Source organism: Marmota monax, unplaced genomic scaffold (genome assembly GCF_021218885.2).
Source record: "Marmota monax isolate L192 unplaced genomic scaffold, Marmota_monax_Labrador192_F-V1.1 WCK01_AAM20220418_F8-fsc00132, whole genome shotgun sequence".
NCBI lineage: Eukaryota > Metazoa > Chordata > Mammalia > Rodentia > Sciuridae > Marmota > Marmota monax.
The window spans coordinates 5465021-5492322 of record NW_026695199.1 but is presented as its reverse complement, the minus strand read 5'-3'; the positions used below and the strand labels follow the sequence as shown (position 1 = coordinate 5492322).

At 35.3% G+C, this 27302-nt stretch overlaps 1 protein-coding gene across 1 annotated transcript in view; it reads right to left on the bottom strand.

The window, feature by feature from the left end:
• Window positions 1-204: 204 nt before the first annotated feature.
• Window positions 205-27302, bottom strand: part of LOC124082291 (UDP-glucuronosyltransferase 2B15) — a 31933-nt gene continuing 4835 nt past the window's right edge. The window contains exons 3-6 of the mRNA XM_058574053.1: window positions 10442-10573; window positions 8478-8564; window positions 7185-7405; window positions 205-772 (exon numbers count right to left, since the gene is read on the bottom strand). Coding sequence (XP_058430036.1) covers window positions 493-772; window positions 7185-7405; window positions 8478-8564; window positions 10442-10573 — 720 coding nt within the window. The 3' untranslated portion in view covers window positions 205-492. The remainder of the gene's footprint in view (window positions 773-7184; window positions 7406-8477; window positions 8565-10441; window positions 10574-27302) is intronic.

Here is a 27302-nt window from a genome sequence, read left to right as displayed (position 1 = left end):
TCTCTTAAAACCAAAGTTTTCCAATTTGATAATAGAAAGCAGGTAGGCATCATTACATTTCTAAAGCCACTGAGAAATGACTTTCCCTTCATACATCTTTTAGGAAAGAAGGGACGCTGAGGCTGGATGTACAGTGAAGGACAAACAACATTACCAGTCTCAAAAAAAAAAAAAAATGGAAGAGCAAATCTCGTCACAACACTCTAATTAGTGAAGGCTTTATTCAGAGAAGTTAAAGCTACAAAACTAGAATCATAAATAGCAACATAAACTTTTGGTTTAATTTTATTTCCTCTAATAGTTGTTCCTTGAACTGAAATACTTCTGTATTTTACACAGGGAGTGAATTTTATGGAGACAAAATTTGACTTGACAAAGTGATATGTGAAAAGTTGTTAGCAAAAGTAAGAAACCTAGCGATACAGCCTCCTCTTGTGGAAGTTAACAGGAGGAGCCATTTATCAGGATTCCCAGCTTCAGGCCTAGGTACAATTACTTCCTTTTTTTCTTCTTTCCCGATTTAAAAAACATCTGGAAACAAAACAGACAGCATTTACTGATGATGAATATCCCAGTTTCCACACAGGCCAGAAGGAACCCAATCACATCCAAAGAGTAGTACTGGAACCAGGAGAGGTCATGGACAGCAACCCGGAGGTGTTTAGCTCCTTTGTGGCACATGACATACTCAATCCAGAAGACAGCTGGATCCAGAGGCTTCACTGGCTGATCATGTTGAATTCTTGATAACTTCATAGCATTCTCTTTATATCTAAAGGTGAAACATAAAAGGATCAACATTGAAAGTAAGTTAATCTGTCTAAGCACATGAAGCCAATGAAAGTTTTTCATAGGAAAGTGCTATATGGATGATTTAAAATAAATATTATAGACTTGCCCTGTATATGGTATATTTTTGCTTTTATTACCATATTATGTTTGGTTTAAATTGGAATGTTCTGATGTATAAATATCTCAAAAGTTCCTATGGAATTTCAGAGAGGTGAGTAAAATTCTTTCCATCAGAGGAAATAATTATGAGTAATTCTGAGTCTAATAAGTGAGAGAGAAGGCATACACTTTGTGAAAGATTACCTTGAAGCTTTTAAAGAGGAATCATATCATGTTGCTCCAATGCTTCCTAACCATTCTCTGTTTCTCCTCTTCATTTCTACCTTCTATTGTCTCTTTTCCAACTGGTAGCTAGAATGATATTTTTTAAAATATACACATCTAATTATGAAGTTGTATGCTCAAAATTTTCATTTGATTTCTCTTCACAAGTGGAATAAAATCCAAATCTGTTCTTGTACTAGTATATTCAAATGGGTTAGACACTGGCCATGTTTTCTGATATCATTTCCCCTTGCTTATTCTGTCTAGGCATATGTATCTGCATAGTATTCTGTCTAGGCATATTACTTCTGCATAGTAAATAAAATAATCATCACAATGAAGAGGCACACTACAGAATAGGATAAACATTTGCCCTCTCCTCTTTGGATAGGACTAATATTCAAAATGTATAAGGAAATCAAAAGGCAGGAACTCAAAAGGCTTAATACCATAATATTCTCCAAGTAAACCAATCAATAAATAGGCAAATGAGCTGAACAGACATGTTACGGTTTGAATATAGATAACCCCCCCCCCCCATAGCTCATGTGACATCACAGGAATGTTCAAAGTGAGATAATTAGATGATGAGAGGTATAGTCTCATCAGTGGACTAATGCATTTGAATGGAAGTGAATGCATTACTTAGTGATAACTGTAGCCAGGATGTAGCTGGAAGAAGTAGATCACTGGGAGTGTAAACTTGGGGAATATATTTTGTCCCTGAATCCCTGTCACTCCCTCTCTCTGATTTCTGATTGCCATGAGCTGAGCAGCTTTCCTCTGCCATGCTGTTCTGCTGTGATTTTCAACCTCATCTCAGGCCTACAGTAATGAAGTTGGCTGATGGTGGACTGAACCTCTAAAACCATGATTAATAATAAAGTTTTCCTTGTCTAAGTTAAGTTCTTCCTGTCAGGTATTTTTGTCACAACAACAAAATCTGACTAATACAATATATTTAAAAAAATGTTAAACATCTTTAACCAATGCAAAATAATACTACACTAAGATTCCATCTCAGCCCAGTCAGAATGACTATCATCAGGAATCCAAGTAACAATAATAGCTGGCAAAGGATGCAGGGAAAAAGGAACATTTATACACTATTGGTGCAAATGGAAAGCAATGTATTCAATGAGGGTGGAATTTCCTCAAAAAACTAAACATAGAACTACCATACAAGGAAGGTATACTATGTTGGGTATATGCTGAAAAGAATCAAAATTATCATACTAGAGTGATGCCTGCATACTTACACTCTTCATGGCACAATTCACAGTGGCCAAATTATAGAATCAGCCCAGGTTTCCATCAACAAATGAGTGGAAAAAGAAAATGTGTTATATATCACAGACACATACACACACACACACACACAGACACAGTATTATTGAGCCATAAAGAATGAAATTAGATCATTTGTAGGAAAATAGATAAAAATAGAAATTCTAATATTAAATGAAATAAATTTAAAAAATCAGAAAAATATTGCATATTTTCCCTGATATGTGGAATCTGACAGGGAGATGTAATATAAAAGTAACAGGAAGACTATTATATAAGAGGAAGAGGATCAGGAGAGGAGGAGAAGAGATTGTTAAGGTACTGTAAAGTTTTCTAGGACATAATGTATTAACTTCATATTAAATTAAATTCATAATAAATTAATTAAGTTCATATTTAATTCTGCCTTTTTAATCTGTATTTTCTTTTCTATGTGCACATTCTGTTTTACTTCTCTTTTTATTCTTTCTTAACTACATTCAGAGCATTTTTATTATTCATTGTCGTACTATTTTCTTTTTGGAAATGTAATTTTGAACTTGTTCTTTAAGTGATACCTTCCTAAACAATTATACTTGTTCTTTAAGTGATACCTTCCTAAACAATTATACTATGAAAAATGAGAGCTGAATTGAAGATAGTCATTCTACAGAGAAACAACTTCACATGATTTCACCTTGCAGTATGGAAAAGGTTGATTATTGAAGTTCAGTTTGATCAAATGTAGAAAATTTTATTGTGCTTCAAAAGTTACCACAGATTAAAAAAATCAACCACATGGAATGTTATAAAAATATCTGCAACTCATATATCTGATGAGATTTATATCCATAAAATATGGTGAAATATTATCATCAATAATTAAAATATAAATAAACTGATTAAAAATGAACAAAGGATTGGAACCGACAGTTCTCTCAAAAAGATAAGTGAATGACCAATAAGCACATAAAGTAATGTTCTTTAGCTATAATGGGAATGCAAGTCATGACCATAGTGAGCTACAATCCTATTCACTAGGATGGCTATAATAAAAGAAACAGGTGATAACAAATTCTGGTAATGATATTGAGAGACTGGATCTCTTATGTTGCTTGGATGCTGCAAAAAATTTTGCAACTAGTTTGTAAAACAGTTTGGAAGATCTTAATACATATAAAATTACCATATGACCCAGTAGTTCTAGTATGAATTACCAGAAGAAATGAATACTTATTTTCATATAAAATTGTACACATTTTTCATAATAATCAAAATTGAAAGCAACAAAAATGTCCATAAACCGATTAATTGATAAATTACTGTGAATATGACATACTTATATCTGAAGTTGTATACAACTCGGAAATAGTACTGATTAAACTGGTTAGAAATACATAAGATTTAACGTGGATTAAATCTTTTAAATTCTTTCAAAAATACTGTCCTCAAAACGGGATAAAACTTATACTCATTTGTCGCGACCCCTTGCCCGCAAGGAAGACGCAACTCGGGAATCTTCTTTCAACAGTTTATTCAGGCCCTTGATATTTCTTCTTCTCTCTCTCTGATGCCCCTCCCAGCCTTAATAAAGCATCCCAAGCCCCAATGCAAAGCTGCCGCGTGGAGCTTTCTCACAGGGTGGTGAAAAATCATGTGCCAACTCTCCCAGATAAGGAGTTGTTTGTCACAGACCACAGCGGAGCCAGCGTCATCTTGTAATGGCGACCATAATCTGCAGAAACGGCAGAAGCGGCTCACCACAGTTCCCCCTTTTCTGTTTTCTTAAAACAATACAGGCGAGAGTAGAGGTCCTATCCCACTGTGCAGAAGTGGCTGCATAGTATGACTCAGTCCTAAGGAGGCGCCTTCCCCAGATCTGAAGCCATATCAGCCGACGCCTTTTTTCGTGGGGCGGGGCGTGAACGCGTCTAACCCGCATGCAATAGGACATGCTCTCCTTGAGGTCCACGTCAAGGATCACTCAAGTGCAGTGCCTTGCCTCGCATCCTGTATCGTGACGATGGTGGACGAAGGGGGATAGCTGAGGCTGAACTGTGGCTGTTTATAATGACAAACAAGTTGACAGCACCCTGAAAGAAAGGCACGAACTTCAAGGCGATAGAAAAGTACTAGTGTGGAAACCCATCTGCGTGCAATGGCAGTAAGACCGGCAGAGTGCAAGGGCTTTCCAACACTAAGAGAATAACAAGGAAAGTCATGTCGATCCCAGTGCAATGTTATAATAACTTGGGGTGTAACGACCATGACAAAGGTTTACTGCTTAAGATGTGCAAGCCAGACTTGAGGCGAGTTGCCATTTTCTAAAGCTGCAAGAGCTTGTATGATCATAGCCTTTTCTTGTGCATGGCGAGTTTTAAGGCGACAGAGAAGCCACAAACAGAGTACAACACTGAAGCAACACATTGCACCAAAAATGCCCACTCCCACCCATTCCTTAAAAAAGGAAAAGGCAGAGGATAGCCAACTGGTGAATTGACCCAAAGTCACTGGTTCGACACGGGTGCTATTCAAAACAGCAATCTGAGTTAGTTGAGACTGGATCAAGTTTTCTGCTTCCATGGACCAGGTTCCGGATAAATATTCCCCGATGATGCGGGAGGCATTTCTGGAATCATAAAATCTGACAGAGGTTATACATAAATGTGCACGTTGATCAATACAACCCAAATGTACTAGGTCAGACAATTCCTCAACTTGAGCTTGAAGCAGAGCTATCCTTTGATTAGCAGCTAGAATCCCAGATAAATTGTGTTGATTAATTTTACTTTGAGACTCAAGTATGGTGGATGTTTGTTGAATAACCTGATTAATAGTGGCAGCAGTTTGTACCTGGCTGGCCATGGCTACTCCAGCTATAACTGCTGCAGCAGCAGATACCACCACAGCTGTCACTATGGCTGCCGTAATTCCAAAATCTCTACGGGCTCTAATCAGTTCAACAATAGGAAATGACTCTGGATCTGCAGTAACCGGGATCGGGACAAAAGTTGGAATTTTCATAACCATTGCCGTAGTCCAGGAGCCATTCCAACACTCAGACAAATAACAGGTAATATTAGAACAATTAAGCATCCCCTGTGATGTAACATTAGCCAAAAGAAACAGGAACGGAGATTGGAGGCAGACTGCTGCGGAGGGTAATGTAGCATTAGATAATTGTGAATTATTTGCAGAAATTTTAAGTCTCCTACCTCGCTCCGAGTCTTGGGTACTTCCAGAAACATTAAACAGCCAACTTTGGACTCCTAATATTTCCCTGGGGAAACACAAGCGCGGACTAGACTAGCCCAATCTGAGGGAGTCATGCAAAATCTAGTAAGTCCCTCCACCTGAGTGAGAGTGAAAGCGGCATCTATGCCATAAGTGCGGACAGATTCTGCCAAGGTTTTAATTATCTTAAAGTCTAAAGGCTCATGATATCTTCCCCTGTTATTGTCCTGAAATACAGGGTATGCAAGTCCCATATCTGTATTAACTGTCCTCCAAACTTGTGCATGAAAAGATCTCCCGGAACCTTGGCTCCCGCCCACATACGGAGGTGGGGCAATCGGCACCATATCTTCTTCTAGATATTCTACCTCCTCCTCCTCAGAGTTTTGTTGACCAATGTTAACTCCCTTCCCCTTCTTACAGTAGGCCTGCGTGCCCTGTGTCTCCTTTTTCTTCTTTTTCATTTTTATCTTATGTAGTTGTTGTAACAATATATCAAGGTCCTCAGAACTCTCTGAGTTGCTTGTGTTCTCAGGCGTTTTTAATTCGGTCAAATCTGGGTAGAGCCTTCTCCTATTTTTATCTTCAGGCTCTTTTGCCTTCTCACTACTGTTACTTTTAATACTCTCTGCCACTTCACTACATGATCCTTCAGATTTTTCCTCATGCAGTTGCTCAAGAATAGCTTGACCCTCACTCACAGCTTCCTGGCATTTACCATCTGTAAGGCAACCACGGACCATTTTCCAAAGGGGTATCACCCCACCCTCTAATATGCCCTGCTCAGAAGCAAAGTCAAGATCTTTGCCTAATTTATCCCAACTAGGCACAGTAAGGCTGCCCGAAAATGCAAACCACGGTGCAGCGATATCTATCTTCTGTAAAAATCTCTGTAAAGTACTATGTTTCACTTCCAGTCCCTTGGAACGCAACAGGCCATCTAGGGCCAGGAGAAGCGGACTTGAAGATGTGGCACCCATGACACAACAACAAAGGAAGCACAAAAAAAAGAAAGCGAAAGTAGGAGCGAAAGTACACAGTGCAGCTGCAATAAAATGTAAGGCTCTCTCTTTCATTACAGAGGAGCTGTCCCGCTTTGGTCGCGGATCCCACTTACTAGGGACTAACCCCGCTTTGATCGCGGATCCCACTTACCTGGGACTAACCGGTGCACCACCCCTGACTGCTGAAAGTTCTGGTTCCCGGGTTTCGGCACCACTTGTCGCGACCCCTTGCCCGCAAGGAAGACGCAACTCGGGAATCTTCTTTCAACAGTTTATTCAGGCCCTTGATATTTCTTCTTCTCTCTCTCTGATGCCCCTCCCAGCCTTAATAAAGCATCCCAAGCCCCAATGCAAAGCTGCCGCGTGGAGCTTTCTCACAGGGTGGTGAAAAATCATGTGCCAACTCTCCCAGATAAGGAGTTGTTTGTCACAGACCACAGCGGAGCCAGCGTCATCTTGTAATGGCGACCATAATCTGCAGAAACGGCAGAAGCGGCTCACCACACTCATTGATGAGAAGACAATCCTTCCATGAATACTACCCAATGTCAAAGTTGTACTTACAAAGGGTCATTAATAACCATCCTCAAGGCCTTGAGAAGATCTGCACTTGTCAGTGTTCTGTAGTCCAATCTAATAGCTGCTCCCTTGGCCTTCACATGAGCAATGTTATCAGGTTGATCTGCAAACAAAGGAATGCCCACCATAGGGATCCCATGGTAGATTGCCTCATAGATGCCATTGGTTCCACCATGAGTTATAAAAGCTTTTGTTTTTGGATGACCTAGGATTGAGTCAATGTCAGCAAAATTATTAATTAAAAATATTAGAAATGAAATGAGAAATGTGTATTATAAGACATTAGAGGGAGCAGTGTATTTTAGATAACAGATTATTGTAACCATGAATTATTAACCTGCACTGAATTATTTTTTTCATGTCTTGGAGGAACAAGCACCTATGTCCACTGGAGTACTAAGTGAAAACTACAGGAAAGAGGGAGTATATGACTTGAGACTTGATAACTGAACACAAGATTGATAGGTGGTAAAAAAAATAGAACATTTTTTTGAGTAAAGGAATCAACATGTACTAATGAAAAATACAGTCATGAAGGACATGTTAGCACATTTTCTCATTAAGAAAAAAAACAAAAACTGAAGTCACTAAGTTTGCCATGTAGCATGTCCAAAGCAGCAGGAAGTAGAATGGTGATGGTACTGAAATCAGAGAACAGAGAGACCACACTTCATTATCAAATGTGTCATTACTTCATAATGAAGATTGTGCTTTCATTTCTATAGAAAATAAAAGAATAGCTGTTAATTAAAACAACAACAACAAAAACAACCTGGTGGTTACATTCAAGTAGTATTTGAGATATTCCTGCACAAAGGGAAAGAATGAGTGAAAGATGTAAAATAAGGGACTGGGGTTGTGACTCAGTTGTAGAGTGCTCACCTTGTAAATGTGAACCACTGGGTTCAATCCTCAGCATAAAAAAATAAGTAAATGTATTGTGTCCATCTACAACTAAAAAAATTATTTTAAAAATAGATGTAAAACAAGACAGAGAGACAATCCAGAAACTGACTGAAAAATTCTTGCAAAGGTAATTGCACCAGAAATAATAAGATAACTTGGATTTTGTATATAATGACTGTGAATAATAAAACTGCAGCTTTTTATTTTGCATTTCCAAACCATCCATGGGTCTGGAAAATAATTTTAAAACAATTTGAACATTGTGTTCAATTTTTTTTACAGTAACAAGTATTCAATAAATGTTTTCTGTTGAACTGTAATCATCCAGATTGACTGTACTCATGTTTTTAGGAGTTATCCCAGAGTCTTAAGAAGAAGGTCATTCTGGGGGATCCATTCGTATATCTGAGTGTTGGGTCCTAATTTATCTGGCTTCTTGCCATTAAATCTCCATATGACCTGTTTGGTAAAGAAAATACCTTATTCTATGATTTAAAGATTAGAGTATGTTTGAATTATAAAAATTTAAGAGATCATCTGGTTCAATATTTTACACATAATAAAATGAATACAAACAATTTTAAACAATGAGAATTCTTAAAATCTAAACTTAAATTCCATATTTATTTTGTTTAATATATTTTACCCTAGCTTTCATTTTTGAAAATTAATATCATCATGTTTACTTCTTTTAATTGACATAGATTGGATATTACATATATTCATTAGTTCTTTAAGGTACTTATTTCAGTTTAGCATTTTTTTATACACAAAAGCAAAACAATACAGTCAGCTACTTGTGAGAAATAAATGAATTCTAACTAGGGATTACAGGTAACTTGTTTTAGATGGCATTTTACTAAGCACTAACTACAAGAATCATTTCACTGGCACGTGTGAACTGTCACCCACACTTTATCAATTTAACCCACACTTTTATTAATGTTGGTGGATTTGGAAATTCTTTTAAGTTTTAAAAGGAAGAGCTTATTAGCAACTTGTAAATAATTGCATGGATTTTGAAATAAAGGGCAAAATTTTGAGGTTGCTAGATTTTTAAAAAGGTTTTGTGGTTATTTAATGATGCACTACAAAGTCTTATTGGTAGTTTCATATAGATTCAAGATATTTTTATGCCTAGAATCAAAACAAGGAGCTGACTTTGGAAATTGAAAGCAGACTTCATGAACTGGAGTATAATTTCTAAGTGCTTAGCTTCTATATGTAATGTGAATAGCAAAGTAACTTTAGTTCTGCAGAAAAGAAAAACACTTGAGTGATTAGGAGAAGACTATATCAGATAGAAAACTACAAAGTATATGGCAAGCACACAAAGATCACAAGAGTATTCTGTATGTAGAAAACGTGGTATTAAAGCATTTCATGGAGCTGCATCTCCTGAATTTCAGCCCATGCTAGGCTTGCTTCTGTTTGACTCTTCCTGATATTGTTAACTCTGAATGTGTTAATCTGATATTTTAGAAGCAATGTCCTTTGGGGCACATTTCATAATAGACAGGGTCCACTTTGAGGGAAGGACTAATCTCTACACATTCTTTAATATTTTCCTTCTTCAGAAATTATCAGGATCCTGTCCATTAGTGCAAGCTGTTTATTTTTTTCTTTTTCTACAAATACATGTGACTTAGTATGAATTTGGAGTCAGGGTTTCAGGCTTGTTCAACTCTGGGTAGCATTTCTCCTCAAAACTCCAGGAACAATTCATTAAAAAAACTTATGCTTTTTTATGGGGGTATTTTGAACTCATAGTTTCAGAGGTTCAGCACATGTTTGGCAGACTCCAATGCTCTGAGCCAGAGATGAGGTAGAATAGGATTTCAAGAAGCTTCTTCTTAAATAAGGGTAAGCAAGGAACAAGGTACTGCATAGGATATCTAAAATCATGATAAAATTTAGCCTTTTTCAATACCTGCTTACTATTATTGTGGTGGTCCAGTTATGAGTTAACTTTTTGTAGCTTTCTGATAACATTTGCTTTGTATATGGTACCCTCAGGAATCCTGCAGGGAAAAGGAAGAAGTGGCAGGGAAGAATGTGGTATCTGTGTAAATGGTGTGATAACCTTAGAGTTAAATTTTCACAATAGACCTGTAAAATATATTCTTTATAATCATAATGTTAATGTTAACATGAATTAAACACTCTCTACTGTTTAGAAATACCACACATATTTTTGTTTAAAGCATGATTTCTGAGATGATTTATATGTATCATGATAGGTTTATGTTTCACAAAGGATGCTTCATTAATCAAACCCTTTATAAAGTTTAACAGACTTTTACATACTTGTTCACTAAACGGTCACTTTTTCTTACCTTTTGTGGAATCTGTGCAAGGGCAAATGCAATTATATTGGCTTTCTCTTCTGGCGTGTTAGGGACCATTGACCCCAGAGAAAACACCACAATACCATTTTCTCCAGAACTCTGTACAAATTCTTCCATTTCCTGTGAAGAAAACATTTGCTCCATCAAAAAAGTTCAACAGGGAGGGGATTCAAGATGTCAGATTAGAGGAAGGCTGCCTTCTTAATTCCTCCAAGGTTCAAAATACAAGCAGTGAGAATACTGCTTCTTAGTGAGGTAGGTGAAAGAATGATTTCACTAAAATTTAAGATTGTACAATCAGAGTATCTCAGAGACTCAGAAGTTTGTATTCATTAAACAAAGAATACTACATTGGAACCAAAGTATTTGTGGAAGTGGCTGTAGTAGTAGTAATGGTGCTGTCTACCACAAAGAAAGAAAATTACAGAGAGAAATACAGTGGACATGTTTGATATAAAAAAAACCTGAGGTCAGAAAAGCAGCCTGAAATTAGCTGATCCAGAGGCTGCACTGTGCACTGATAATTGAAAAAATGATGTTTCTTTACTTGTTGGGGAGAGATGTGGTGCAGTGATCTTGAAGTGGCCGTACTTCAGCTGCTGCTAGAACTGGGAGATCAGAGTGAACACTGCTGCAATGCCTACTGTGTGGCCTAGTGTATACCTAGCTAAATGGGAGTAAAAAGGCACAGAGAAGATTTTACTCCAGGGGAATCAAGTCAAAAAAGCAAAGTGGGAACACAACTTCCTTCTCCTTTGAGACTGGTGGTTCATATGACCAGGTACAGTGGGTAGAGAATCTGACAATATAGGCGTGGAAACACTCAGGGACTATGCCTGGGAAAACTGTGCCGGGGGGCCTCAGAATGTGTGGAGGATCACCTCCCCTTCTGTTATGGGCTAATTTGAAAATTAAGTCAGGCTGAGTATATTTTGCTCAGACAAATCATCCTGTGCAGACTTGGTCCCCCTTTCTGCATGAGCCCACTCACACAGAGCTGAAATCTCTACCCTCACCCACTTGCACACCGACCACAATGTATTTAAACTTTGGAACTAATGCAAGCTTGCTTCCTGATTATGTATAAAAAGGTGCCAATTCTGAGAACTTGGTGCTTTCCACTTTATGAATTGTGTCCTATGATTGTACTTGCCTCTCCCACCCCCATTCTTTGTGGTTTTTCTGTTTTTAAGATGCCTCCCCACCAGTGTTCAGTGTCTTGGGCTGTAGGACTGTCTGCTTTCTTCTCCCTTGGCCCTGACCAGAATAAATCCTGTGTCTTTTCTTCAAAAACACACAGAATTTTATTTGGGATTTTGAAATAGCACCTTAATATGGCCAAATGAATAGAATTCTTGGGAGGCTACTGAGATTTAGACTTCTTACAGAGATCAGCAACTGCCAGGCCCTAGGTGTGTGTCCATCTACTCTCTTCAGAGCAGACACCCAACAAAGGTGATTAGACCTAAGCCTCATCCATCAGAATCCCCCTCATAGAACACTGAAGCAACCCATCCTGGTGTGCATAGATCTGTCTGTGCAGGCAAAGCTCCAATTGATAGTTCTTCCTATTTCATCCTATGTCATACCAGTAAGAAGGGAAGCTGAGACTTATGTAAAACAGCTTTAGTCTTAGGCCACTCCAACTGCTCAGAAAGAAACACAAGGATAAAGGGGATAACAAAACCCATTCTTTGCTCTGGCTCTCCATACATAGCTTAAGAAGAAATGGAAAGAAAGACAGTTGGGTGATCAGCCATTGTGTTGGTGATCATTCATTTTGCTGACTGTTTTGAACACTTCAGTGAAAATGATTCTTTCTTTCTTTTTTTTCACTTTTTATATTTACTTTATTTATTTTTATGTGGTGCTGAGGATCAAACCCAGTTCCTCTCATGTGAGGGGACAAGCGCTCTATCACTGAGCCATAACCCCAGCTCCTCATTCTTTTTTAAAAAATATTTTTTTAGTTGTAGATGGACACAATATCTTTATTTTATTTATTTATTTTTATGTGGTGCTGAGGATCAAACCAGTGCTTCACGTATGTGAGGCCAGTGTTCTACCACTGAGCCACAACCCCAGCCCTAGTAATTTTATTCTTACTGCTTTTGTGACAAATATTGGTGGGGCTTCTCCTAAACCAAACTCCCAGATGGAAGTGAATGTGCAACCCCTAGGGGTCAGTGACTGACAACTGCCTTTTTTAATCTCCCTGTAGCCAGTTGTGCCTAAGGGAATGGTCAGAATAGGAGGTGTCAAGTGCTGCTATTACTCTTGAGGACTGGAAACAGCATACAGGGTAGAGTAGAAAATACAAGAGAGAATGAGCTACATCTAAGAGAAGAAGGAATATTTAGGTTAGGATTCTTAACCAGGGCTTCATATTGGAATCTTTCATTTATCATTAATAATATTTTTACTTTTTCTTATTCTGTGTGTGTGTGTGTGTGTGTGTGTGTTCTTTCAGGGCTCTTTGGTTCATGGACATATATCCACATTTTTTTTTCTTAGCATTTTTTTAAATGTAGTTATTTTCCTTGTCTTGTCTTTTGAGGGTTAGGATTTTTGATCTGTATATTTTTGTTCATTTTGTATTGTTTTCATTTGTTTATTTCTCTTTCTCTCTTTTACTGCTGATAGCCAAAATCTATTTTTTCTTTCTCTCCTCCTTTACTTTTTTCCTCCTATTTTCTCCTCTAACCTCATAACTGTCACCTGCAACATTTCTATGGCATTCTCTGTGTTCACTTTTGAAAATTGCAAACCCTTTTCTACCTTCCTATCACACTTCATTCCTCTTAGTTTACTGTATTTTTACCATCTTTTGGAACTAACTGGTTTATATATCTCCTGCTCCTACCATTAACACTTTTGCAATTATTACTTATGTGGATGACATCCTTGACACCTGTTTCTTGATTTAATGCCAGATCTACACCTTGTTGTTGTTATTAAAAATTGCTGACCCCACCATTTCTTTTTTTTTTCTCTCTTTCTTTTTTTTTTTTTAGTAATTGACGTTGTAGAAGCCATAATAGAATCCAAGTATTTATTTATTTTAATGCTGTATATTGCTTGTTTTGTTTTTATCATTTGTTTCCCCCTATTCTGTGACTAAGTGGAAATCTATAGTGTCACTACAAGTTCACAGGGTAGAGAAGTCTCCAGCTAAAATAAATTCAAACAAAATACAGTTCACCTTGCTCCACATAAAAATTAATGACACTCAATCTCTGCTTATACTTTAATACAAAGATTAAAAAACACACTATTGATAAGACCTTAATTAGAAACAGCTGGGGGTGAGCTTGTAGCTTCTACTTATGGAAATCCCTTGCCAGAGCCAAAACAGAGAGAATTAATGCAAAGCTGTGAATACCACACCTACAAGGGTGTCGAAATCAAGATCATTCTAGGACACTTTGGACAGTAAAGACAATGCTCTATATAGAGTGGAAGAGATATTCACCCCTAATAGATGTGTAAAATCCAACACAGGTCTACAAGAAATATGTAAAAACAAGATAATATTAAACCACATAGAGTTCATAATTCACCAACAAATGACCCCAAAGAAATTGTACTATATAAAATATCAGATAAAGAATTCAAAAACTCATTATAAAAATGATCAATGAATTCCTAGAGAACATAGAAAAACAATTGAATGAACTAAGGAAGTTACTATAGAATACAAATTAAAAATGAAATGAGGTAGAAATATTGAAAGAGAACCAAACATGAATCTTGGAAATGAAAGACAAAATAAATCAAAGAAAATGTCCAGTTGAAAGTCTCTATAAAACAGTAGATAATTCTGAGAACAAAATCTCAGATATAAAAGAAAAAGTGGTCATCCTTGAACATTCAGACAGTTTTAAAGTAAAGAAAATAAGTAACCATGATCAGAATATAGATGTTAGGACAACATTAAGAGATTAAATGTAAGAACCATTGGAATTGAGGAGGGTTGTGAGAGGCAGGCTAAGAGAAATTATTTCCTTTTAAGGGAAATAATAATAAAAAAATTTCCAAACCTTGAGAATGAGACAGCTATCCAGATTCAGAGGGATATATCCAGATATGGGACCCCAAATACACAGGATCAAAAAAGAACCTTTCTAGAGTACATTAAAATTAAAATGCCTAACATACAGAACTAAAATAGAATTTTAAAATCCTTAAGAGAAAATTGTCAGGTCAGGTTTAGAGGCAAGACAATCAGAATCACTTCTCATATCTTAGCACAAACTCTAAAAACCAGGAGATCTTGGAACAATAAGTTCAAAGTCCTAAAAGAAAATAACTGTCAACCAAGACTGCTATATACAGCAAAGCTATTCTTCAAAATCAAGTTGAAATAAAAACTTCCCTAGATAAGCAAAAAGTAAAAGAATTCATAACAACTAAACCAGCAAAACAGAACTTATTTAAAAAAATGATTCCTATGGAAGAAATAAAAAACAAGCCCCAGAGTTCAAAAATGAACAAATCTGATTTGAAGAGTAACTAAACAAATGAGAACTGGAACAAATAAACATAAATAAATCAAAATGACAGAAATTAATAAATATCCCTTTGTTATTATATTGAATATAAATGGTCTCAATTCTCCAATTTAAACATATAGTCTGTCAGAATGGATTATAAAAAAAAGAGCCAATGATATGTTGTTTGCAAAATATGCACCTTACAGATAAAAGCAGCCACAGTCTGAAGCAAAAGGATAAAAATGATACATAATGCAAAGAGAAACACAAAATAAGCAGGATTAACTAATATCATATCTGACAAAGCAGACTTCAAATCAAAATTAATCAGAAGAGATGAATATAGTCACTTCCTACTGGTAAATTCAATAATTTAACAAGAAGATATAACAATTATAAATATTTAAGTCACAAACATGGGTCTAACTAATGAAATAAAGGAGACACTACTCAAATTGAAGCCTCAGATAGACATAAGTACAATAATACTGGGTGATTTTCAATAGTTTGTTTATCAAGGTCATTGAAACATAAAGTCAGTAAAGACTCTTTGAACCTGAAAAATATTATGAGTCCAATGGACTTAAAGATGTTTATAGAATATTTCATTCAACATAATATTAATACAATTTCTTCTTAGCTTCTCATGGAACCATCTCCAAAACAGGCCATATTTAAGATGACAAAGCAACTCTCCTCAAATGCAGAACAATTGATATAATTTATTATGTCCTATCAGAACATAATGGAATGAAATGGGAAATCAACATGACAAAACCATACTAAACCTATGTAAATATATGGATATTGAAATGACTGTCTTGAATGAAACAAATAAACAACCAAAACAATTGAATTATAGAAGAAATCAGGAGAGAAATTTAAATATTCTTAGACTCAAATGAGAATAGTAATACAAGATATAAGAACCTCTGGATTAGTATGAAGGGAGTTTAAAGAGGAAAGTTATAGCTGAGTGCCTGTATAAAAAAATCATAATGATTCCACATAAAAAAGGTATTCATTTCAAGGTTCTTTAAAAAGAAGAACAAACCAATTCCAAAACCAGTAGAAGAGAAATTAGGAAAGAGAAAGAGATATGAGAGAGAAAAGTAGGAAAGAAATAAGTGAATTAATAAATATCTCTTTGTAATTATATTGAATAGTTACATTAATATAACTATAATTAAATTGAATAGTTTGTAATTGATATAATTCTATACATAGAAGATCCAAAGGACTTCAACAAAAGACTGCTAGAACTAATAAACAAATTTGACAAAATAGCTGATTACAAATAAACATACAAAAATCAATAGCTTTCCTATAAACCAACAATGAATCTTCAGAGAAAAAAATCAGAAGAATAATTCCATTTACAATATCCTCAAAACAAAACAAACACACTAAAAATCCCTGGGAATAAATCTAACAAAAAAGTTGAAAGACATCTACAATTAAAGAAAGAAATTTAAGAAGACACACAAGAATATGAAAAGGCCTCCCATGTTCATGGATATGTAGAATTAATATTGTTAAAATTTCCAACTATTCAAAACAATATACAGCTTCAATGCAATCCAAATGAAAATACCAATGATGTCCTTCACAGAATTAAAATAAACACTCCTAAAATTAATTTGGAAAACTCAAATACCCAGAATAGTGAATGCAAATCTAAATTCAAAAAGCAATCCTGGAGGCCTCATAATATCTGTCTTCAAATTATACTACAGAGCATGGAACCATCATATCACCCAGGCATACCACTTTTATAGTAACAAAAACTGCTTGTTACTGGCATAAAAACAGACACATTGATTTGTAGTACAGAATAGAAGACAGAGAAAACCCCACACATGTACAGTCATCTGATCCTTGACTATGGTGCCAAAAACATACATTGGAGTAAAGATTGCCTTTTTAATAAATGATGATGGGAAAACTGCAGAAGAATTAATCTAGTCCCTTATCTCTCATCCTGCACAAAAATCAACTTAAAATTAATCAAAAACCTAGAAATACAATTAGAGTAAATACAACTCCTAGAAGAAAACATAGGGTCAACTTTCCAGCATATAGGCACATACAATGACTTTCTCAAATAAGACCCCTAAAGGTCAGAAAACAATACCAAGAGTTAATAAGTGGGAAGGCATCAAATTAAATAGCTTCTGCACACCAAAGGAAACAATAAGAATTGTGAAGAGAGAACTTATGGAATAAAAGAAAATCTTTGCTATCTACCTTCTGACAAAAGATTAATATCTAGAATATATGAAGAATTAAATAAACTTTACACTAAAAAATCAAACAACCCAATTAATAAGTGGGAAAAGAAATTAAGCAGATGCTTCTCAGAAGAATAAATATGAATAGCCAACAAAAATATGATAAAATATTTAATATCATTAGCAATTAGAAAAATCTAACTATACTGAGACTTCAATATATCCTAGTCAAAATAGTAGTCATCAAGAATAAAAAGAATAATAAATGCTGGAGAGAATATGGAGAAAAATGAGTAGTTTTTCACAGTTGGAGGAGGCATTGTAAATTACTACAAACACTATGGAAATCAGAATGGAGAGATTCATCAAAATTAAGCATGGAACCATCATATCACCCAGGTATACTACTTCTCAGTGTTTATCCTAAAGAATTAAAATCATCTTATTACAGTGATACATGCATACCCATTTTCTAACAGTATAATTCATAATGGGCAAACTATGGAACTAGCCTAGGTGTCTGCCAAAGGATGACTGAATAAAGAAAATGTGGTATATATATATACAATGGAGTTTTATTCAGCAAAAAGAACTAAAGACCATTACATTAAGTGAAATAAGTCAAACTCATAAGCTCAAAGTTGTATGTTTTCTCTCATATGTGAAAACTAGAGAGGAAAAAAGAAAAAAAAGATGGGATGAATCTTATGAAAATCAAAGGGAGATCAGTTGAGAAAGGGACCAATGGGACGGAGGTGGGGGAAAATGGAGAATTTCTGGGAAGTTATATTGGCCAAATTGTATTATTATATTGTGTAAATGTATGAATATGTAACATAAAATCCCATCATTAGGTACAACTATAATACACCAATAAAAATGTTGCAAAAAAAGACAAACAGAAAACACTATAAATGATTGATATGTAAATTAAGAAGAGAAAAATCATGTATTATTAGGAATTTGATGTCAATGCTATTCTTAAATTGACCCAAACACTCATTTTCTTTGGAAAGAGATGTGCATTATGACCTAAAAGTTTGACTAGGCTTACTTGTATAATATGTCTCCCTGTGTGTGCTTATATCTGTGTGTCAGGAAGAAATGACCTAGAGCCATTAAACAGTAATTTGAGAGATGATGTTAGAAATTATTATATGTTGATTCTTAATTCATAACTTCATTCATTACTAAGATCAATTTTTTGGTTAGACACTATAGCTAGTACTTGTCTTCAATTCTCATTGTTACATTTCTAGTAAATCACTTAGGTGTATTTTAGGCAGGTTATCTGGATAACTTTTTAATTTGAAATTATTAGTACTTATTTCCTCCTAGTGAGCACTGAACAAAAGTTACTTATAACTGGGATTGTTTTACATGTTTATATTTATTATGTCTATAATACTTCATTTCTCACTTTATAATTTGTGAGAGTTTCCCAATGCTTTCCTCTGTAACATCCCATAAAAACTGAAGGTTAAAAATCACTGACATTCAGAAGATAAATAGTGTGGTTTGGAGTTTTTTCTACATAATCCTAAAAATCCTAACAGTTCTCTACTTGTTCATTTCAGAACTATATTGACCCACAATCAGCATTTTCACTGCATTAGAATGATACATATATCTGAGTGATCATATATTTGGGTTGTTTATAAATATCATGTTTTGCCCTGAAATTTGTTAATGATATTAAAGTTTCACAAGAATGAACTGTGTGTAAGTGGCTGTGAAGAACCCTTTATCACCACCTCATATGACCAATGGGAATTGTTGCACCCTGGTGGGTGTTCCTCTGGACCTTTTATTGAACTGGCTAAGTTGTTGAGTAGTTCACTCACATTATGAAAAATTTGTAGAAAACATATGTTTGTCTAGAATGTTTAAGAAGTAGCGTTTGATGGTTCCTACTCCATAACAAGTTATGCAATTAATTTCTTTATACATAGGAATACTGTCCCATCAAAAGTTTTTTGAATACCTTGTTCAAACCATAATCATAAACTCATCCTTTTTCATTCCATTTTAAATATATTATTTTCATGATTCTCTCAGTAAAAGAATGACCAAATTCTTCCAAACTAAAAACACATGTTCTATTCCTAATCTTGTTTTGCAACAACTCTTCTGGAAAAAGAAAAAAAAAGAAATTTTCAAAAGCACTGATATAGATAAATTGATAAAATGAGTTTTAATGTAGCAGTCACTGCACTACTCCTTGGACCTTGTGACATATGCAATTATTTTGGGATTGCAATAAGATAGAACAACATGTAAAGCAATATATTCAATATAATTTCTCACATCTCAAATGTTCTTCATATCTGTGCTGTACAAAAATTTTCTACTACTGTTTTATAAATATACCCTTTAAAAAATAGTTAAGCCCTGAAAAAGACAGGTGCCTGTCATTCTGCAACATTAGTTATAAGGAAAAAAATGTTTATCATATAAAAATTTGGAAAAACATGAAAGTGTATGTAAAAAGATTCTTCTAGGTGATCTTTGGTTGATACGCAGATTTAGATTTGAATGCTTTTTAAAATTTGAATGCTTTAAAATTTGAATGCTTTCATTATGGTCTCTCTCTCTTTTTCATTTGTTTTTTATTATATTTTTTCTCTGGTGCTAGGGATTGAACCCAGGGCTTTATGCATCATTGTTTCCTTTTTTTTCTGTTCATGTAACTACATGAACAGATACATGTAGTATCTGCTCTCTCTCATGTAGTAACTGCTCTCTTTCTCTTGTTATTGACACAGTAACATATAAAATATAAGTGGAAAATTGAAAATTTTTGTATATTTTTTTTCTTCTCACAAAAATAGTGACATTATTATATTCAATATTTTGCCTTTTGGTCTCCAGCTAAACTTATGTTGTGAATTAATGTAGTTAAGCATTAACAGGTGTGGTGGTGCATGCCTGTAATCTCAGCAGCTCAGGAGGCTGAGGCAGGAGGATCCCAAGTTCAAAGACAACCTCAGCAATGGTAAGGCACTAAGCAACTCCACAAGACCCTGTCTCTCAATAAAATACAAAATAGGGTTGGGGATGTGGCTCAGTGGTTGAGTGCCCCTGAGTTCACTCCCTGGTATCAAAATGAAGAAATAAAAATAAAATGCAATAAATAAATAAAGTAATTGTAATGGTGTGATATGTACTGGAATAAGTTTTAAAATCTTTCCTTAATATGTGACATTCAACTTTTTTCCAATATGTATTCTATAAGTAACTGTGATGAACACACATGACATTCATTTGACTTTTTTGTTTGAATAATTTCCATTGATATACTATGAGGCCTGTGACTATTTGCATTTTTAAGAGTATTGATATATTTGGCTTTTTGTCATTTGACAAAAGTGTTATACCTGCTTAAACAATACAGAAATTGTCTGAGAATATAATCATTGCTGGAGAAGCAGTCATTTGAGGGGGCATTGTTTTATATAATAAAGATAAAGAAGACAGTGTTTCTGATATTGACCAGTGTTCCAATCTTTTTTATGTAATTAATAACACCTGCTACTATTACTACCTTTCATAATCACACTGCTATCTCTCTTCTCATTGCCCTCCTCTTGTTTATGCTCTTTCTCTTGTTATTGACACAGTCACTCTCTCTTGAATGGGGGAATCTTTCATGATCAAGGGTTCATTGATTAACACTTACAGTACTCTGTCTCAGTGTTTATTCAGAACTTTCACTAATTTTTATTTTCTTTTTGAACTGTGTGGAACTTACCATAAGCAACAATGTAATTCTATTGAATATAAAGCTTGAGGAAGATCTCAATATATTGATGCCTTTAAGAATGTAGGAAAAAGGGCACTCTTGAGAGATCACATAACAGTATGGCAAGCGATGTTTGCTTTCTAAGCATGGTATTTATTTAAAGTATTTTAGACTACTCTGTTTCTTCCTATGAATTTTTATCCTATTTGTGGACAGAACTTTTTTTTTTTTTTTTTTTTTTTGCAATTGTAAACTAAAGGGCTGTACTCAGAAATAAATGACAAGAAAATTTAGGTCATCATTACATTGCAGTACCTAATTTCTGTGTTTATTCTGTTGGGAAGATATGATGTTGAGACCCAAGTCTCCCAAGGGAGTTTTCCTGAGGTGTCCTCTAAGTTTGGAATATGGAAGAAAGCTCTCTGAAGCTAAACATCCCTATCATGGTCTGGGATATAGTAGTCTGAGTTCTCAGGGGAGTAATTGTTCAAATGCTGGAGTGAAGAAAAGTAAGGGCCACAAATTTATACCACTGAGAAAAGCAATTTCTTTTAAGCAAGATGGTTGTGAAGATCTTAAACCATTACAATACAATTTTAGTAATTCCACTTGCTCATTTGATTGCCAAAACACATACATTTGCTGTTAAGCCAATTGAATATCTGTTCTCTAGGACTTTGGTTGAGAATAATATGTTGATCTTTCAGAAAACTAGTTTCTGGAGAGGGGATCCAAGATGGCAGGCCAGAGGGAGGCAGCATTCTGTGTTGCTCCATGACCTGGGACTCAAGTAGTTGGAATACTGCTCCTCTGCATGAGATAGAGTCCCTCTACATACAGCTGCTCATGTGCAGGAATCACAGCTGCTGTGCCCTCTCAGGGATCCAGGCCTTAGCATCAGAGCAGAAACTCTGACTACTTACCCACGCAGGACTTCCAAGTGCCAGAACAGGACAACTGGTATTAGCACTCATGCAGAACTCTGGGCCACCCACTCACGCAGAATTCCAGGATGCCATTCCCAGAAGGACACCAGCTGCTACCCACACACAGGAACTCTGGCAGCCACTCCTCTGTGGACCACCATCTACCAATGCAGGGCTCCCCCGTCGCCTCCATCTTGGGACTCTGCAGCCACTGCCTTAGCCCCTCACATGCGGTAGCCTGCCTGAACCTGGGGACATTACACAGGCTCTGAAAACAGTTGACAGTCACAACACTGCATGACACAGAGCTCATCTCTGCACACATTGCCCAATGCCATTGCCTGGCTCCTGCCACCCAACCCAACACCCCATCGCTGAAGGCAACCACCTCTATCTTGGGTCAACTTCATCACTATCTTTGGTTCAGAAAACTCCCAGTTCAGAACATGAGCTAGCCAAGTACCCATACTTTCTAATACCAACACCACCCTATACTGGCAGCCACTAACCTGGCACAGTGACTTCTCAGTACAAAATAGCTCTCTGTGACAGGTATGCATCCTGCAGAGCACAACACACAAGACCTCTGAAGAGAAAGGTCCCTGATTAGGAAGTAGTAAGGGAGAGGGTGTGTGAGATACAGTTTAGAGACTGATTTAGGTTCCAGGAACTGTGAGGTCTACAAGTGAGATAAGGAGATAAGACCAGGTGCCCACATCACACAGGTGGGCCCCAAAAGAGATCCTTGAAGTGCAGTTTCCCATCAGGGACTGGCAGGTATTGTATGCTACTTCCAAGTGGCCTGTACCCAAGAACAACCTTTCCACCTTGATAACCCTCACCATCAAGAGGGCAGAGATTCTAGCTAACAACAGACAACCCCACCTATTGGATGAGAAGTGAAGCAGAGAATATACTGATCTCCAATTAAAACAATTCCTGTTTCTTACTTTGAGGGCTTTTTTTTCTCTCCTCCTTCTCTATCCTACCACCCACACATCCCCAACATATGTGAAACCAAGTACTTTGTATGAATTAGAATACTGAGGACTAGGATGTCTGAATAGTATACCACAGTTGTGTCATATATCCTTTTTTCTCCTATTTTTATAATTTTTGCATTTTTTATTTTTCTTAATATTCATATGTTTGTTTTATGTACTCCTCTGTGTTCCCCCTCACTTGTATACCCCAAATCACTTCTTCTTTATTCTCCCGTTATTAACCTTTTTCTTAAGATTCCTCTTTGACACTTCTTATGATACAATAACTCTATATCCTCACCTCCTTTCTCCTCAACATATCATCCTACACCTCATCCCTGGTTCTTTGTCTACAATCAGAAAATCCTTTTGCAAACCCGATGTTTATATTGTAGATAATAATTGAATTCACCATTTCTGTATATTGTAACCAAACTGTAAATATCTTAATAGCAACTATTTGGTGTAATGTTGTATGAATATTGTATGTATTGGGATTTGTTAACATTGTTCTTCCCCTCAAAGGAGAGGTATTTGAACTCTGCAGGGGCACTATAAGCCTATAGAATAAAATAGTAATGCCTCAGATTCGCAGTGCTAACAACATGAAAAAACAAGGGAAGAAAGTGCCCCAAAACAAATCAAGATACTACATTATTAGAATCCATGGCCAGCACAGCAGAAGAAATTACAGAGAAGGAGTCAGGATATACATAATGAAAATGTTCTGTAAAATAAAGAATAATATAAGAGAGGAAATACAGGCAGCAAAAGATCATTTAGATAAAGAGCTGCATAAGCAAGTACAAGAAGCAAATGATTATTTCAATAGGGAGATAGAGGATACACACACACACACAGACACACAACACAGTGAAGATGGTAAGAAATAATGAGCAGAACATTCAAGATAAACAGGATAGCATAAAAAGACTAAAATTTAAGAGTTGTTGGGATACAGGAAAGCATAGAGTTCAAAATCAAAGGCATGAACAATCTGTTCAATGAAATAATATCAGAAAATTTTCCAAACATGAAGAATGAATTGGAAAACCAAATAAAAGAGGCTTACAGAATGCCAAATGTACAAAATCACAACAAATCCACATCAAGTTACGTTATAACAAAAATGCTTAGCACAGAGAATAAGGAGAGAATTTTAAAAGCCACAAGAGAAAGGAATCAGTTATTTATAGGGGGAAATGAATTAGGATATCTGCACAGCTTTCAACCCAGACCCTGAAAGCTAGAAGATCCTAGAACAGCGTAAACCCAGCTATGGGGGAAAAAAAAAAAAGATGCCAATCATGAATCTTGTATCCAAAAAAAAAAAAAAAAAAAAAAAATTAAGCTTTAGATTCAAAACTTCCATGATAAATAAAAGTTAAAAGAATTTACAAGTAGAAAGTCTGCACTACAGAACATCCTTGGCCAAATATTCCATGAGGAGGAAATGAAAATCAGCAGAGGAAGGTATTACACTCAAAGAAAAAAAAACTAATCAAAGGTGAAACCAAGTTAAATACCAAAAATAAACAAAAATGGCTGGAAATGCAAATGATGTCATAATAATAACCGTGAATGTTAATGATCTAGATTCACCAATTCAAAGATATAGACTGGCAGATTCAATTTTTTAAAAAGACCCAACAATACACTGCCTCCAAGAGACTCATCTCATAGGAAAAGACATCCACAGACTGAAGGTGAAAGGTTGGGAAAAATTATACCCCTCACATGGACTGTGGAAGCAAGCAGGGGATTTTATCCTTATATTAAATAAAATAGACTTCAAGGTAATCAAAAGGGACAAGAGAGGACATTTCATGCTGCTCAACAGAATAATACACCAACAAGACATAACAATTATAAGTATATATGCCCCATACAATGAAGCATCTATGTTCATCAAACAAATTCTTTTCAAGATCAAGAGTCAAATAGATCACAACACAATAATTCTGGGTGACTTTAACACACCCCTTTCATCACTGGATAGATCTTCCAAATGAAAGCTGAACAAAGAATCTCTAGAACTCAATAATACAATCAATAACTTAGACTTAACTGACATATGTAGAATATTTCATCCTTCAACAAGCCCATACACTTTCTTCTCAGCAGCACATGTATCCTTCTCTAAAACAGACCATATATTATGCCACAAAGCAACTGTTAGCAAATACAAAGGAGTAGAAATACTAACCTGCATTCTATCAGATCATAATGGAATGAAAATACAAATCAATGCTAAAATAATATATAATAGCTACTCCAATACCTGGAGACTAAATATGCTCCTGAATGAATAACAGGTTGCAAAAGATATCAAGGAGGAGATTAAAAAATTCTTAGAGACAGATGAGATAACTGATACAACATATCAAAATCTCTGGGACACTATGAAACCAGTACTAAGAGGAAAATTCATTGCATGGAGTTCATTACTTAAAAGAAGAAAAAGCCAACAAATAAAGGACTTAACATTACATCCCAAAGCCCTAGAAAAAGAAGAAGAAACCAACATCAAAAGCAGTAGAAGTCAGGAAATAATTAAAATTTGAGCTGAAATCAATGAAATTGAGACAAAAGAAATAATTTGAAAAATTGACATAACAAAATGTTGGTTCTTTGAAAAAATAAATAAAATTGACAAATCCTTAGCCATACTAAAGGAGAGAGAAAACTCAAATAACTAACATATGTGATAAAAATAAAATATCACAACAGACACTACAAAAAAACAGAAGATAATTAGAAATTATTTTGAAAACTTGTATTTCAATAAAATAGAAAATATCAAAGGCATTGACAAATTACTTGATTTCTATGATTTGTCCAAATTAAATCAGAATGCTATATACAATTTAAACAGATCAGTTTCAAGCAGTGAAATAGAAGACATCATCATAAGCCTATCAACCAAGAAAACCCCAGGACCAGATGGACACATATCTGAGTTCTACAAAACCTTCAGAGAAGAAGTAATATCAATACACTTCAAGTTATTTCATGAAATAGCAAAAGAGAAAGCATTTCCAAACTCATTCTATGACGTCAATATCATCCTGATTCCAAAACCAGGCAAAGACCCATCAAAGAAAGAAAACTTTAGACCAATATCTTAAATGAAAAGATGTGCAAAAATTATCAATAAAATTCTGGCAAATTGAATTTAAAAATATAATCAAAACGATACTGCACAATGATCAAGTGGGGTTCATTTTAGGGATGCAAGGTTGATTCAACATATGAAAATCAATAAATGTAATTCATCAAATCAATATACTTTAATATAAGAACCATATGATCATCTCAATAGATGCAGAAAAAGCATTTAACAAAATATAGCACCCCTCATGTTCAAAACACTAGAAATACTGGGAATAACAGGAACATATCTCAATGTTGTAAAAGCTATCTATGCTAAGCCCAAGGTCAACATCATTCTAAATGGAGAAAAATTGAAATCATTTTCTCTTAAAACTGGAACAAGACAGGGATGCCCTCTTTCACCACTTCTATTTACCATAGTTCTTGAAACACTGGCCAGAGCAATTAGACAGATAAAAGAAATTAAAGGGATAGAGATAAGAAAATAACTCAAATTAGCACTATTTCCCAACAATATGATTCTATACTTAGAAGACCCCCCAAAAAAATTCCACCAGAAAACTTCTAGAACTGGTAAATGAAATCAGCAAAGTAGCAGTATATAAAATCAACACCCATAAATCAAATGCATTTCTGTATATCGGTGACAAATCCTCTAAAAGGGAAATAAGGAAAAGTACCCCATTAACAATAGCTTCAAAAAAATAAAATAAAATACTTGGGAATCAATTTTCATTGACATGAAAGACCTCTACAACAAAAACTACAGCACACTAAAGAAAAAAATGAAAGAAGACATTAGAAGCTGGAAAGATCTCCCCTGTTCTTGGATAGGCAGAATTAATATTGCCAAAATGCCATACTACCAAAGCATTATACTGATTTAATTCAATTTCAATCAAAATCCCAATGACATCTCTCATAGAAATAGAACAAGCTGTCATGAAATTCATCTGGAAAAATAAGAGACCCTGAATAGCTAAAGCAATCCTTAGCAAGTAGAGTGAAGCAGGTGGCATCATTATAACAGATCTTACACTAGACTACAGAGCAATAGTAACAAAAACAGCATGGTATTGGCACCAAAATAGACTTGTAGACCAATGGTATAGAATAGATAACACAGATTCAAACCCACAGAATTACAGTTATCTTATATTAGACAAAAGTGCCAAAGACATACGTTGGAAGAACCATACTTTTTCAACAAGTGATGCTGGGAAAACTGGAAATTTATATGCAATAAAATGTAATTAAACCCATATCTCTCACCAGGCACAAAACTCAACTCAAAGTGGGTTAGGAACATAGGAATTAAACCACAGACAGTGCACCTATTAGAAGAAAAAGTAGGCCCAAA